The sequence below is a fragment of the Vombatus ursinus genome, unplaced genomic scaffold (assembly GCF_900497805.2).
Source record: "Vombatus ursinus unplaced genomic scaffold, bare-nosed wombat genome assembly UNPS02014778.1, whole genome shotgun sequence".
Lineage (NCBI taxonomy): Eukaryota > Metazoa > Chordata > Mammalia > Diprotodontia > Vombatidae > Vombatus > Vombatus ursinus.
In genome coordinates this window covers 19,650,665-19,666,679 of record NW_020954556.1, presented here as the reverse complement: position 1 = coordinate 19,666,679, position 16,015 = coordinate 19,650,665, and the positions used below count along the sequence as shown (strand labels likewise).

The following is a 16,015-nucleotide window of genomic DNA, read 5'->3' as shown; positions in this document are numbered from 1 at the left end:
TCCTCCTAAGGTTCTCATCATTTAAACCACAGAAAGTAGTTCTTCTTTGTTGGTACAAATGAGATGCAGAATAAAAATATTCTTTTAGTGGGTTTTCTGCCTTTAGAAGGATGGATTTACTGTATCATTAAAGCAACACAAGAAATAATTAGCAATTCTGCTTTGGGCAGAGAGTTAGCAGATTTCTGGATAACTGAAGTCTCCCATCACTATCATACAATGCTCATTCTTTGAGTTCTATTTTTGAAACTCCTCATCTATTTCCTCTTTTTGTCCATGTGGTTTTGTACTCTGACATCAATAACAGTACTATTTATATCTTTGTCAATCTTTAATCAAATTATCTCCACCATATTTCTTCTTAATATGCATGTTATTTTGTTCCTCCCCACTCCCATCCTTCCTTCCCACTTCTACTTTATTTCACCTGTTTCTTTTGAATAAAGTTTTTCCCTAAGAGCCATATTCCAGTCATGGGTATTAAGCCACCAAATCTTAGTGAAGACAAATTTGCCTCCTTGTATTATTAACAATTTTTCCTTTTTAATTCTTGCCATTTCCTTGCCATGTTGACTTGTTCCTTTGTGATAGAGTCAGCCAAATATAGTGGTAGAATCTTGGATAAATTTCAAATGATAAGAACAATAATTGCTAACATTTATATGGTTCTTTGAAGTTTGCACTGCACTACGTACTATTCTAATCTCTCATTATGATACAGAGGTGGCCCAGGGTTCTCAAAGGTTATGTCAGTAGAGTGCAATCTCTGATGGGTTCCATCATGATGAAAAAGCTTCATCTGACCTTGATAATAGATTATCTGTTTTCTGAGGACCAACCTAGCTAATCATGGAGAGGTATAGCACCAGTAGGTTGGTCACAGTGATGATTTTTTTTGCTGTGGCAACCAATGAAAGCAAGAAAAAATGACCCTCAGTCCTGTGGGATTCCATTTTGTTTCTGCATTGAGAGTGACAAAATGGTTAAAAGAAAGGTGGGATGGGGTAGGGTAGGGAGTGCTTAGAATCCCATCATTTTGAGACCACCAACAAACTTCAATTTGACTATTGGAATTAAAGATACCCAATGACCAATGAGTGAATATATTGCTGGAGTAGCTGAATCATATCACTCTTGACATTCTTGATATGAACAAAAGCAGAAGAAAGAGGGAAGATAAAGCTAAATAGAAAGATGACTCATTTATTCCTTGGAAAAGCAAAAAAAAGTGAATTTATCATATGTCCAAAGGCTAATATTAATGATAAATATTTTCAAAAAGATCATCATGAAAACAGTTACTGTTTATCTACCCAAATCAGTTGCTGAAGGCATAACGATAGAGAAATTCTGTCAAGAACTTGCTGAGACCCTCCAAATCAAGTCAATTCTGAGACCTGGTAACTTCAGAGATGGGAAAACAGTGAGGATAGGGAGAGATATATGGGAAAACATGGTCTAAGGGAAATAAGTGTGATATGCCAAAGACTTGTAGGTTGTACAGTCTTATGCCTTTATACCATGAGTGCTTTCTTGAAGAAAAAGAAAGAACTACTGGACACAGTGAACATGAATAAAGATATGATAAAGCATGATAAAGAATGAACTGACCAAATTTTAACATATAGGAAAATACATTATTGTAGTTACCCCATCTGTCCATGAATTCAGACTATCAACTCATCAGATCTAATATCAGAATATATAATAAACAAGAAGAAAGAAAAATAATGAGAAAAATATAGCATACAATTAAAAATATTTAACCCCAAATTACTTAAATGTTATTGAAGATTTTAAAAATGTGAACTGGACAATAGAAATGACACAGAAACTGACTAATAATTGAATCCAGAAGTTAAATCAATGCAAATTAATTGCATAAAAAGAAGATCAAAAATACCTAGAAAGTAGCTTAGTCAGCAAAAATATGACTTACTGGCCAACCGGATAGGGATGGCTGCCAGAGGCAACATCAGGTTAGAATATAAACTTGTCTGTAAAAGTTTACAAAGAAGGAATATGGATGATTATGCGGAGTGACATTACATGAAGCAGGGAGAAGTAGTAGATGGTAAAATTAGTTTAAAGAAAACTTGGTGAGCTAACTTGTGAGAGGAACAAAGTTATCTCAAGAGTATTTGAGGATGAAAATGGAAAATCTACAACAAAAGAAAAATGGAAATGATATGCAAAAACTGTTTTCTCCATCAAGGATAGTGGAATCACCAAATCTGAATTCTAACATCATAGCCCCTCAGGTGTTTGCAGAGGACGTAGAAATGTCACAAAAGAAAATAAAGATCAGAAAAGTAATTGGCTTGAATCAAGCCTATATAAAGGAGAACCATGCTAGATATGATACAGTTGTGAGGGGCTTGAGGGACTGAAATAGTGATTACACAAAGGAGAGGGAATATTTAAAAGCATGAAAAAAAATCTCAGACCTGATCCATGCCAAAAAAGCTGACCAAGAAATCATCAAGGACTATCAACCTATATGCTTACTCCTCCATCTATAGAAAATCTTTCTATGAGTATATATACATAAAATTAGGTCATTCTTGAGGAGGATGTTAGTAGGGAACATATCCTTATCATCTTACAATTAGCTTGAAGATGTAAAGAATATATGATATCATTGTGCGTATAGTTTGTTTCCTGTAGAAAGTATTAGATTTGATAGAACAAAATGCTAACTTACAGGATCCTTTACAGTAAAGCGTTTCCCATTTGTGAATGAAGATCAGTCAGTAACAATAGACATAATCCTGTTCTGTGATCCTCTAAATAAGCATTAAGTCATGCACAAAACTGGAAGAAGTATTCAGTATTATGGTGGAGAAGATTCAGCACAGAGTTCAGGTTGAGGAGGGATTTGCTGGGGATTTGCTAGGATTCTTCTCATACTCTTGTCCTTGGTATCTACCTCTTCTCTCTAGGTTTTTTGGGACACTGCTCTTTTCTGGTTCTCTTCCTGCCTAGTCTAACTCTTTCTTCTGTTTCCTTTGCTGGATCTTCATTCAGATCATGCTCACTAACAGGGGGTTTTCCACAAAGCCTTCTTCTTGTCTTTCTCTATACTATTTCACAGGGTGACCTATCAGTTCCCATGACTTCAATTATCATCTCTTTCCTGATAATTCTCAGATCTGCTTATCCTGACATAATCTCTTTGTCAGCCTCTAGTTTCTCATCTCCAAGTGCCTCTTAGGCATCTTGAACTGGATTTCCTGTTGTTGTTCAGTCATTTTAAGTAAAGTGCACCTCTTCATGAACTTACTTGGGATTTTCTTGGCAAAGATACTAGAATGTTTTGCCATTTCCTTCTCCAGTTTATTTTACAGATGAAGAAACTGATGCAAACAGGGTTAAGTGGCTTGACCAGGGTCACGTAGCTAGTTAGTGTCCAAGGCCAGATTTGAACTTGGGAAGATGAGTCTTCCTAACTCCAGACCTGGCACTCTATCCACTGCTCCACCAAGAGGCATTTTAAACTCCAAACATTCAAAACTTAACTCATTATCTTTCCCCCTTGACTTTCATCTCCTTCCAAACTTTCCAATTAATGTTGAGGGTACCACCATTTTCCTCATATCCTAGGTTTGAATCCTCAACTCCTCAGTATTTCTTACCACCTCCACCAACCTATTGACAAAGCCTACTGATATCACCTTTATAATATCTCTCAAATATACCCACTTTCTTGTCTGATATTGCCACTACCTCAAAGTAGGTCCTCATCTCTTCACCTCTAGACTATTGTAATAGCCTACTTGTTGGCCTGCTTTATATAAATCTCTCCCTACTCCAGTCCTCTCTCCATTCAGCCTCCAAAGTGACTTTCTTAAAGTACAGATCTGATCATGACCACCACCCCCACTTAATAAATTCTTGTCACCTGCCATGTTTGAATATAAAATCTTCTGTTTAGTGTTCAAGGGTGGCTAGGTGGTACAGTGGATAGAGTACCAGGCCTGGAGTCAGGAAGACTTGTCTCCTTTAGCTCAAATCCAGCCTCAGACACTTACTAGCTATGTTAATCTGGGCAAGTCACTTAACTCTGTTTGCCTCAGTTCCTCACTTGTCGAATAAGATGGAGAAGGAAATGGCATTTTACTCCAATATCTTTGCCAAGAAAACCCCAAATGGGGTCACAAAGAGTCGGACATGACTGAAATGAATGAACAACAGCTTAGTGTTAAAAGTTCTTCATAATCTAATCCCTTTCACCCTTCCAGTCTTCTTTCTCCTTAGACACCTGCCCCTCATGTACTCTGGGATCCGGTGACACTGGCCTGTTGCTGTTCCTTGAAAGAGGCACTCTATCCCTTAGCTTAGGGTATATTCACCAGCTATCCCACACCTCCCGTTTGAGAATTGCCCCCCTCCTTATCTCTGCCCATGGGCTTCCCTGGCATCCTTCAGTCCTAGCTAACATCCTACCTTCTGCAGGAAGCACTTCTCAATCTCTTAGTCCTAGGGTCTCTCCTCTATTGATAATTTACTGTTTATCCTGCATATGGCTTGTTAGTACATCCTCGTTTGCTTGTCGTTCCCTCGTGAGACTTTGAACTCCCTGAGGGCAAGGACTGTCTTTTACCTTTTTCATGTTCCTAGTACTTAGCACAGTGTCTGACACGAAGTGCTTAATAAACGCTTATTCAGTGATACTTTTTTGTAAATGATATTGTCTTGATCGTTATCGATTCCCAAGACTTGGCAAAGCCTTCTAGAACTCTGTAATCACTCAAAGGAATCTGGCCTGTTCACTGGCACTAAAAAGATAACAGTGCCTGGCACATAGTAGGTATTTAATAAATGTTTATTGATTGATCAAGTGCATTTCTATCGCTTAGATTTCAACATGCAATTGAATTGAATAATCCAACAGTATGCATATCTGGGAAAGACAATACAGATAGAAAATCAGCTGGGCCCAGTAGTAAAGGAGGAGGATACCTTTAAGGAAATTGTAAAGCTCTTTCTCTGACCCAAAGCTTCCCATGAAAACAAAGACCAATCTTTTCAATACTAACATTTTACCAGTGTTGTTTTCTGGCAAGGAGTATGGAATATCATTGCTTCTAAGGAACAGAACATGAGCATCTCACAGGGGCAAGAGAAAGTTACATGAGAGGTATAAACAGACAGCGAGAAAAAAAAAAAAACCAAGAAGAAACTTTAAGAAGAACTTGAGGTAAAGGATATTATCCAAGGTTTGTATGACAGGAGGAGAAGAGAGGCTGGTTATGGAGCAAGAGGGCTGACAGTGGGACAGCCAGAGTTCTGTACTGATCACCTTACAGTGTCTGAAGAGAATGGGGATGGACACACTCTGTGGTGAACTTTTGGTGGACCTCGGATGAGAGTTGTATGGAGTGGCATGTGTGGATGGGTTAGGATTTGAATTGTTGGAGCAAATGACTGACTCTGTGAGATCACAGATCCATTTGAGTATTTGATACCTGCAAAACACTTTATTTATGTTTTTTTTACTTGAGGAAGACTTGAAAGCATAAATGGGTCCCAAGTCATTTCTCTTGTGTGCACTCATCACTATACTATGCAAAATTTTTAATATTATTGTTTTAAAGGAAGAATCGGGCACTGGTATATTTCAAGATTCTAAAACTAGTAGAAGAATCTACTAGTAGTAATGGAATAATAGAAGTAGAGGAGTCAGGAGGGATAGGAAATAAATAGGAAATAAGATATATGTACAAACACAAAAACAAGAAGCAGGAGTAGAATTTGTTAGAGAGAGTACATATATATGTACGTATATATGTGTATATATGCACATGTGTATGTATATATCTATATCTATATCTATATCTACATATAAATATATTCATGCTTAATTATAGCCTTCTGGGGGTAGGGGAAGGAAGGGGGAAAAAAGAACAAAGTAAAAAGTGCATAGCAGAGAACAAAAGACAACTTACGAGGAAGCAAAGAAAAGATGGACAACTCTTAACCCAATGTGTAGTATTTATCATAATGGCTTTCTTGAAATGAAAATTTATTGCTACAAATTTTGAATACTCTCTTATGTTCTGCTATGCATGTGACATTTTTTTCTTTTCTTACTTTGTATTTAAGTTTCAATATTTAAGTTTATATTTTCCCCCTTTTCTCTATTCTTTGAGTCTAAAATGAAAAAAAAACCCCAGAAAAAAAAGTTTCTAAAACTAAGAAGTTTCTAGATCATATAATAGCTTCCCCCTTCTCCCGCCTCCTCCCAAATAGTAATTCCATACATAAAATTTCACCTTGCAAGAGATGGTGAGTGGCTGTAATTTTCTCTTTAAAAATGACAGGCACAGTAACAGTGACATTAGAACGACCTTTGAACAAATTGCTCCTCTGCTATTGTGTTACAGAATGAGAGTGGCCCTGGGTTCTTGAAGGTTCTCATCGAATCATAGATCTAGAACCAAAAGAGACCTCAGAGACCATGCCAATGTCATACAAACTCTGGAAAGTTCTACCCAGATAGAGAAATTCTGAGTAGAACTAATGTGGCAGACTTTAGGTCTTTCATCCAAATGCCAGTGGTTCAGTGCCTAAAGGTTTGCCATCAATTGATGGATTTTTTTAAACCACAACAACTTATTAAAACTATTTACTAAGGGGTTTCTATCAGTGTCGGTGGAGGGTATATCCACGTAGATGAAATCAGAGATTGTTGAAATCAGTCATCACCAGTTTTGTAGCTTTTTAAGGAAAACCTCAAAAATATTTTTTAAAAACTAATTTTGAACAATGACTTTAGTGTAATTATAGAGTAATAGAGTAATGATTTCATCCAGGTGAATAGCTGATTCAACTCCTGTCTTAATATATGGTTAAAAGAGTACATAGAAATTTTACTTCCTCATAATTCTGGTCCACATGGCCTTTATCAAGGCATTGAATTTCCTTGAATAGACAGACCTAATTAGACCTCTGGCCCATTCTGCTTGGCTTTGTAGAACTAGTGAAACACTCCTCAAGAAAGGTGTGATCATTCTTGCCATACTTACATCATTTTCCTCTGCTGGGGGTGGAGGAGGCTCTTTGATAATCTGAAAAGAAAACAGAAAAACAGGTGACAAAGTTTCTTACTACTTTATTCTGAAGATACCTGAACTAATTAGATGCTCCATAGGTGTGAGAGTATAATTTTATAGGATACTTCCCCCCACCCTGCCATGATATTATTAATGAAGGTAACAATAATAATGTCTGGTATTTTTTATAACGGGCTAGGTGGCACAGCGAATAGAGTGCCACTCCTGGGGGTAGGAAGATTAATCTTCCTGAGTTCAAATCTGGCCTCAGGCACTTACTAGCTGTGTGACCCTGGAAAGTCACTTAACCCTGTTTGCCTCAGTTTCCTCACCTGTAAAATGAGCTGGAGAAGGAAATGGCCAACCACTCCAGTACCTTTGTCAAGAAAGCCCCAAAAATGGGGTCACAAAGAGTCAGACATGACGAAAAATGATTGACCAAAAATTTTTATAACATGTTAAGATTTGTAAAATGCTTTGCATTTGCATACATTGTCTCATTTGATTCAACAAACTTGTAAGGAAGGTGCTATTTTTCTCTGTTTTACAGATGAGAAAACTGAGTCTCATAGAAATTAAGTGACTGACCAAGAATCAACCAAGTAGTGTCTAAGGCAGGATTCAAATCCAGGTCTTGTCTCCAAGTCTAGCACTCTGTTAATTATGCCATGCATTGTGAAAAAATCTGAGTATGTTACTGTCACAAGAAATGTGATGGTTTGGGCAGGTAGTACAATTCTATACAGAATGGTACTTATGAGGCGCAGATAATGGGTTTGATGACTCAAAACTGATGGAAAGAACCCTGGATTTGCACTAATAGGGTCATAGATTTAAAGCTGGAAGTGATCTTAGAGGTCATCCAGTTCAGTGGTGTCAAACTCAAATAGAAATGGATCCCTTTCAGCAGCATTTTGACTTAGAAAACTAGAAAATAACATTAGTTATGTTGTATTGTATTTCTTACTTATTTTGTTAGTTAAACATTTCTCAATTACATTTTAATCTTCTTATTTTTAATCCCCCCAGTGCAGAGTTTTACCCTCAGTGAGGGCAAACATCTCCAGATTTTAATCCAATTCCTTCATTTTATAATTTCACCCAGAAGTGAAGTGATTTGCCCTAAGTTAGCAAGGCAGAGCCATGGGATTTGAACCCAGGCCCTCTGATGCCAAATGCAGCATTTTTTTTCATGGACCATACTGCTTCCTAAAGGGAGACAAGGTGCCAAAACATAAATCCTGGTTCTGTTACTTACTGCTACTACTACCTGTGTGACTTTGGGCAGGTCATTTAATATCCCCAGGCCTTATAAATTAATAGGATTTTGAGTTAGAAGTGGCCTTAGGTATGCTCTGTCTCCACATTCTGCACACTCTCTGGTTACTCCTTCTGGCTCTAAATCTTATGGTCTTCATCCAGGCCAGTAACATTTTTATTCAGAATGAAACTCTGCTCCCTGGTCTCTGGGCTGTGTCTGTTATCCGGTCAAACTTCTTACAAAAGGGAACAGTTGTTGATCACGAGAGTTCACTGGGAGGGAATGTGCCTGGTTCGGTACAAACCTACTCCCAATACTAAACAACAGGCACAAAAATGAGAACAATAACAACTAGGTCACAAGAGAAACACCCTGATTGACCCACTGCACTACTAGCAGAGTCATGAAGGGGACAAACTTCCATGCCTGTTTGCTGATTGCTGGTTTCCAGGAGCATGGAGACCATTAGAGCCCCAGAACATAGGACAGTAGCTTTTCTGACTCTTCTAGCCCACAGACCATGCTGGCAAGGAAGGCCCCTTAGATCACCTACCCCACCTGGTCCCTCTTGACACTGAAATGAACCTTTTCCAAAATGAATGAGGAAATTGGCACCACTTTTTAACAAGACATTAATGAGGTAGCGTCTAGTTCTAATTCAATGACATAAACAACTTTCAAATTCAAGCCATAAGGAGAATAAGTATAGACTCTGTGGTCTTATTAAACATAAGAGATCTGCTGAAAGGATCTCTATAAATCACATTTTGAGAATTACTGGTTCAGGGGACCTTTGTGGGAAAAGCATTGTATTTGGAGTAATCTCTTGGAACTCAGAGATTCTAGTTTCAGATTCAGGCTCTGGTCACAACCAGTGTGACTTTGGGAAAGCAAATTTCTTCCTCAACTTCAGATTCTTTCTTTGTAAAATGAAGGGGTTGGACTAGATGATTTCTAAGGTTCCTTAACTTGAAACCAATAACCACTCACTGCCTTTAAACTTCACAAAGATGACATTAGTAATTTCAAACTCAAATAGAAATGGATCTCCACAGGCAGCAAGGTGACTTAGAAAATCACAAATTAATATTATCTATCTTGTATTGTACTTTTATTTATTTTGTTAAACATTCCCTAATTACATTTGAATGTAGTTCAGGCTGCACATGGGAGTTTTACAGGCTGCATTTGAGTTTGACACCTTGGTCTATAGCCCCCGCCCTCCCCCTCTTTTTCCTCTTCTCCTCCTTCTCACTCCCTCCCCCTCCTCTGTCTTCTCCTACCCCTGCTCCTCCTTTTTTTCCTCCTCCTGGAAAAAAAGTCTTTCTAATGGATATGGGGTAGGGCTGAAGGGTATCTCTATTCACTTTAACCAAACAACTTTTCCCTTAAAAAATGAGAACCAGACTATGCTAATTTTTTTCAATGAGTATATAAATACTCACATTTATATTTGTAAGCATCTACTATAGGTATGGCTCTGTGCTAGGTACTGGATTTGGCAAGATAAAATAAGATGCAGTTTTAGATTTAGAATCAATAGAGATCTGGACTTTAATTAAGGTCTAATAAACAGTTCTTTATTGGATACAAGTATTTTTTTTATTGATTGCAAAGACCCAGAAGGAGAACTAGAAAAAACTCTGAGAATGGAAACTACACTAATATATGTAAAAGTTTTATCTAATTAAACTCATTTGCTTCAGTACCTCTAAAATTAATTGTGTGTGCGTGTGTGTGTGTGTGTGTTTGTATAATTACTGGAGGCTCAAGCTAATTTCCTATTCTAGTAACATTGTTTTTGAGACTATATGTAACGGCCAATGAGTTGCCATCTTTCTGTGTTAGACTTGAAGTTGCAAGGAGCATTTGGAGAAAGTTTCCTGAATTCTAATGATGTCTAACGCTAACTTTCTGCCCTCGATATTGTTTTAAAAAATCCTGTATTTGCAACATATACCATACATCTGCCAGAAGCAGTCAAATAATAACCAACATTAGTCTAAGACACTAGTTATAGTAAAGCTGTACAGGGTTCTGTGTAGAAGATAGGATGATATCTAGGGTCACATTTTGTGACTCAGGCAAGTCACAACTCCTCTGAGTCTCACTTTTCTTATCTATAAAATGCACATAATGATTTGTGAACTTACTTCACAGAGATGTTTTGAACTGCAAAACACAATGAAATGTGTTATTGTTATTATTGGTATTATCAGGAGCCTATAATCCAAAAGGGAGGAAAAGTATGTACACAAATGATGTAAAGTAGTATGGGACCACTGCAAAAGAAAGTGTTGAAGGAAGTTTTAAGTGTGAGAGAAGGATTATGAAATTTAGTATACACTATCTGTAAAAATTAATGGTTTTCCTTTTACCTAGGGACCTGGAAATCTGCTTGGGAAGTTCAGTTACATATACTGTGCTTTCTTTCTCTCACTATCACCTCCTCAAGTGGTTAGATAGTATATCATCCATTGTTTTCTGTATACTACTGTCCTGGTTAGCAAATTATCTGTACTTAAGTGACCCTTTGGTGGCCTTAAGTAGTTAATACACTTCTTCAAAGAGAGCAGTATAGTCTATTATTTCTGTTGTTGGAGTAAAGCTGAACATTCCATTTATTTAATTCCAAGACACCTTTTTTTTTTTTAATTCAGTAAAGACTACTCCTGAAGTGAAGAATTTCCTTTGAAAAATACTGATTGAATTGGCTGAAGCAAATGTAAAAAAAAGCATTTGCAAGCCAATGTGAAAATATAGTGAAACTTTTCAAGTGGAAAAACTAGATATTATAAAAATCTTGCAGGATGTTTCAGGCAATTAAAATTAAACATTACAGGCTTTTTTTGATTGAACACATTTATGTGAAATGTAAAATCATATATTTGAGCATGAATTCACCATATGTTCAATGACAGCTGGATCCCATGAATGCTGTTATGCTGTATTTTTTCCCATTTATTTTGCAGAAATTTAAATGTGGATAATGGGGTCACTAGGGATAACTTTGTTTTTGCAAATGCAATTTCACCTTCTAGGGAATACTTTTGCTTTTATTTGACCATGTTATCATGTCATCATAACCCATTTATGGTATAACATAAGACTGATTTTGAAGAAAAATTTAAGGGGCAGCGAGGTGGTGCAGTGGATAGAGCACTAGCCCTGAAGTCAGGAGAACCTGAGTTCAAATCTGGCCTCAGATCAAACACTTGACATTTACTAGCTGTGTGACCCTGGGCAAGTCATTTAACCCCAATTGTCTAAAAAATAAAAAAAAAGAAAAAAAAATGGATGACATTGTTCTTATTCTTTTACTTCCTTAGTTTTTCTGAAATAAAATTATAACACTATAAACCTAATGCATATTTTAAGGTATTAAAGAAATATGATCTTAAAAACTTCCAATTCATATCTTTTGACCATTATAAATTTAAAAATTTGAATCATTTCTTAATATATCTTGAAAATGAGAACTTTTATCAGAGAAACTTGTTGCAATGATTTCCCCCAATTTCCCTCTTCACTTCTAATGTCAGCTGCATTTGCTTTTGTTTGTTTGTTTGTTTTGAGTGTGTGTGTATTTGTGTAAAAACTTTTAAATTTTATGTAATCAAAATTGTCCGTTTTCTCTTCTCTAGACATTGTTTGATCATGGACTGTTCTCTATTCATAACTGTGAAAGGAAATTTCTTCTTTGCTTCTCTATCTGGGCTAGAAAGTCACCTTTTACTCTAAGTCATATATCCATTGGAGCTATTTGTGATGTATGGTGTGAGATATTAGTCTAATTTCTGCCATATTGCTTTCAAGTTTTCCTAGCAGTTTTTGTCGAATAGTGAATTCTTGCCCCCAAAACTTGGATCTTTGGGTTTATCAAACATTAGGCTAATATGTTTGTTGTGTTCCTATTTTGTTTCACTGACCTCTATTTCTTAACTGGTACCAAATTATTTGGATGATTACTATTGTCTAGTGTAGTTTGGTACTTGGTGCTGTTAGTCCCCCTTCTTTCTCACTTTTTTTCATTATTTTCCTTAAAATTCTTGACCTTTTATTTCTCCAGATGAATTTTATTATTTTTTTCTAACCATATAAAATAATTCTATCATAGTTTGATTAGCATGGCACCCAATAACTAAATTAAGTTAGATAGTATCATCATTTTTATTATATTGTCTGAACCTACTCATGAGACATTAATATTTCTCTAATTATTTGCATCTGTCTTTATTTCCATATGGAAAAAATGCTCCAAATAAACTAGTAATTAGAGAAATGAAAATTGAAGTTCTACCTCACACCAATCATATTGGCAAAGATTGCCAAAAAAGAAAAAATGAAAATGAGAAAACTTGCACAGGCTGAAGGAAAACAGGATCATTAATGTACTGTTGGATCTGTGAAGTGGTCTAATCATTCTGAAAAGCAATTTGGAACTATGCCCCCAAAAGTTCCAGTTCCAGAGAACTAATGATGAAGAATGATACCCACTACCTCGCAGAATGGTAATGGACTCAGAGCACACAGTGAGACATATTTTTCAGATGTTACTCCTCTGGGCATTTGTTTTGCTTTACCATTTCATAGTTATCAGAAGAATTTTCTTTTTCTTTTCTTTTCCAGTGGGGAGGGAGAGAAATTAGATTTTTGCTAATTAAAAATTTAAACTAAAAAACTAAAAAAAAATACTATCTTTCCACAATGTCTTCAGAGAAAATTTACCAGAGTAAAGTTATCTGAAAGATCGTAACATACCATTTTGAGCCATAGGTAATGTATTGCCATACAAAGTGTTGCATTATTGGATAATTCTACTTGTCTTAGAAAATTCATCATTAATCATCAATTTAAATTAATTTTCCTGTAATTTCTGCCCATTTGGTTATAGTTCTACATAGAACATTTAATCCTTCTCCTCATTCATAGTCCTTTAAACATAACTATACTTTCAAGTGCTGACTGCACTTGATTTATCAAACTACATTTCAGTTTTCCCAGCAGTTCTTGTCAAATATGTAGGTTATTCCCAAGTAATTTATGCCCTTAGGTTCTCAGACACTGGGTTGCTGAATTCAATTGTTTCTAATGCATCTTATCTAGTCTATTCCACTTTTTTTTATTTTTTAAGCTAGTAACAAATATTTTTAAGATTACAACTTTATAGTATAATTTGAGGTCTGGAAGTTCTCTTCATTCCAACTTTTTTTTTCATTATTTCATGACAGATTTTTGGAACTTTTGTTCCTCCAAGTGAAATCCATTATTATTTGATCTTTCTCTAATAAAGTACTATTGGGTACTTTGATTAGCATAACATTAAACATTTAAATTAACTTAGCTTAGAAGATCACTTTTACTATACTGTTAAGGTATAAATACGAGCACTGAACATCTCTCCAATTATTTAGGTGACTATTTCCTTAAAGAGTGTTTTCTGATTGTATTTGTAGAAGCCCTGAGTTTCTTGCTAAATTGACTTTCATAAATTTTTGATATTTTTGTATTTATCTTGAATGGGATTTCCCTATTATTCCTTCCTCAGTTTTTTTTATTGCTAGGTATTTCTACCTAGCAATAGATAAAATTTGTGGATTTATTTCCTATCCTGCTCCTTTATTATAGCTACTTATTTTCTGATTTTATTTGATGACTCTAAGGTTTTCTAAGTAAATCATTATGCAGTTTCCAAACAGAGATATTTTTGTTTTCTCTTTACCACTGTTTATAACCTTAGTATATTTCTTTTGTTTTATTGTTATCATCAGCTTTTCTAGAATTATGTCAAGTAAAGACAGGGAAAGGGGGGCATCTTTGCTTTACTCCTGTATTTATTGGGAAAGCTTCTAATGTTTCCCCATTGCATATAATGCTATATTTTGGCTCTAAATATTTTAATTCTTTTTATTATGTTAAAAAGGTCCTTCCATTCCTGATCTGTAAGGTTTTTTTTTTTGCATAAGTAGTTGCTTTACTTTGTCAATATCTATCAATCATATGGTTTTGAATTTTTAAAATATGATTGATTATGGTGATTTTTCTCCTAATATTGAACCATTCTTATATTCTTTATATGAATCCAACTTGGTTGTAGTGATTTTTTGTTGGATATGTTGCTTTAGCTCTTTTGCCAGGATTTATTTAAAATATTTGAATCAAAACTCATGAATAATAGTGGTCCAAAATTCTCTTTCTCCATTTTCCTTTAGTTTTAGGACTATATTTGTCTATAAAAGAAGCTTGGTAGAAATTTTCTCTTTTTTTAATTTCTGAGAATGCTTATGTAGCATAGCTATTAATTATTCTTTAAGAGTGTAATAGAATTTATCTATGAATACATCTCCATCAATTTTTAAAAAATATATAGTAATTCTTTTATAACTAGATCAATTTGTTTTTCTGAAATTCAATTAAGATCTCTGAATTTTGCCAATTTTTATGGACATTACTCTTTCTTTTAAATTCTACATTTTTCTGGCAGGCATTTGTGCATTGTACATTCTGATAACTATTTTTCTTTCTCCTCAGCTGTGATTTGTGATTTTTATTTGTGGTTTGATTTGCCTCCCACTTAATTTTGTTAGTCTTTTCAAAGAACTAGATTTTAGTTTTATTTATTAGTTCTATAGCTTTTTGGTTTTTCTCCTTTAAAATTTTCCTCTTTTGTGTTTATTTTGGATTTTTTATTTGTTCATTTCCTAATTTTATTATATGTTTAATACACGAGTCTTTCATTTTTTCTTCTGGCTCCAAACTAGGATGGTTGTTGTAGGAGTAAATAGGAGGGGACAAATACAAGAGGCAAAGAGAGGACTGACCTGACTTGGCTATTCAAAGTATGTGGGGAGTGGAACAGAAGGAAGAGTCAAAGGTGATTCTAAGGTTTTGAAACTGGGTGCTTGGGAGTATTCAACAACAGACAAATAGAATTTTGCCTAAACAGTTCACGAATGAAGGTGAAATTGAGCTTTTTCTTTTTCTTTTTTTAATTAATTAATTTATTTTTAGTTTTAACATTCACTTCCATAAGCTTTTGAGTTTTAAATTTCCTCCCTTTCCCTCCATATCTGCCTTCCCAAGATGGTGTGCAATGTGATATAGTCTCTACATACACATTCCTATTAAACATATTTTCACATTAGTCATGTTGTAAAGAAGAATTAGAACCAATAGGAGGAACCACAAGAAAGAATAAACAAAACTGAGCTTTTTCAAAGGGATTCCCAGAGACTTTAAATTGGATCTGTTGGATGCAATGTAACACTAAAATAATCCTGGCTATCTTATTACAAGCTATAGAGTATGAGTGAATTATTTATGATCTACTCAAACCAGAACAATTCTCTGGTTCTTGGCTCAATGACTGATATATAGACCACCCAAAAAGGAAGAATGAGTACAGTGACATAGCAGCTTTCTTGGCTGACTTTTCCTATGGTCCAAGTTCTGTCCCTAAAAAAGAAACAGACTAAAGATTTGGATATCTTTTGGTTGTTTGCTTCTCTACTGAAAAACAGTAACAACAGCCCTCTTTCTACAGCATTTTAAGGTTTACAAATTGATTTTGTTGCAAAACTTCTGAGAAGCAGGTATTCTACCTTCTACAGGAAGCCTTTCTTGATTCCCCCATACCCATTGCTAATTAATTTCTTTTCAACATCACTTTATTTTTGTTTTGTACATGTTCATCTATGTA

The 16,015-nt window shown here is 35.3% G+C and overlaps 1 protein-coding gene across 1 annotated transcript in view; it reads right to left on the bottom strand.

The window, feature by feature from the left end:
• ANTXR1 (ANTXR cell adhesion molecule 1) overlaps positions 1-16,015 on the bottom strand; it is a 319,441-nt gene that overhangs the window by 113,405 nt on the left and 190,021 nt on the right. Inside the window, exon 14 of the mRNA XM_027865523.1 lies at positions 7,029-7,070. Within this exon, the coding sequence (XP_027721324.1) occupies positions 7,029-7,070 (42 nt within the window). The remainder of the gene's footprint in view (positions 1-7,028; positions 7,071-16,015) is intronic.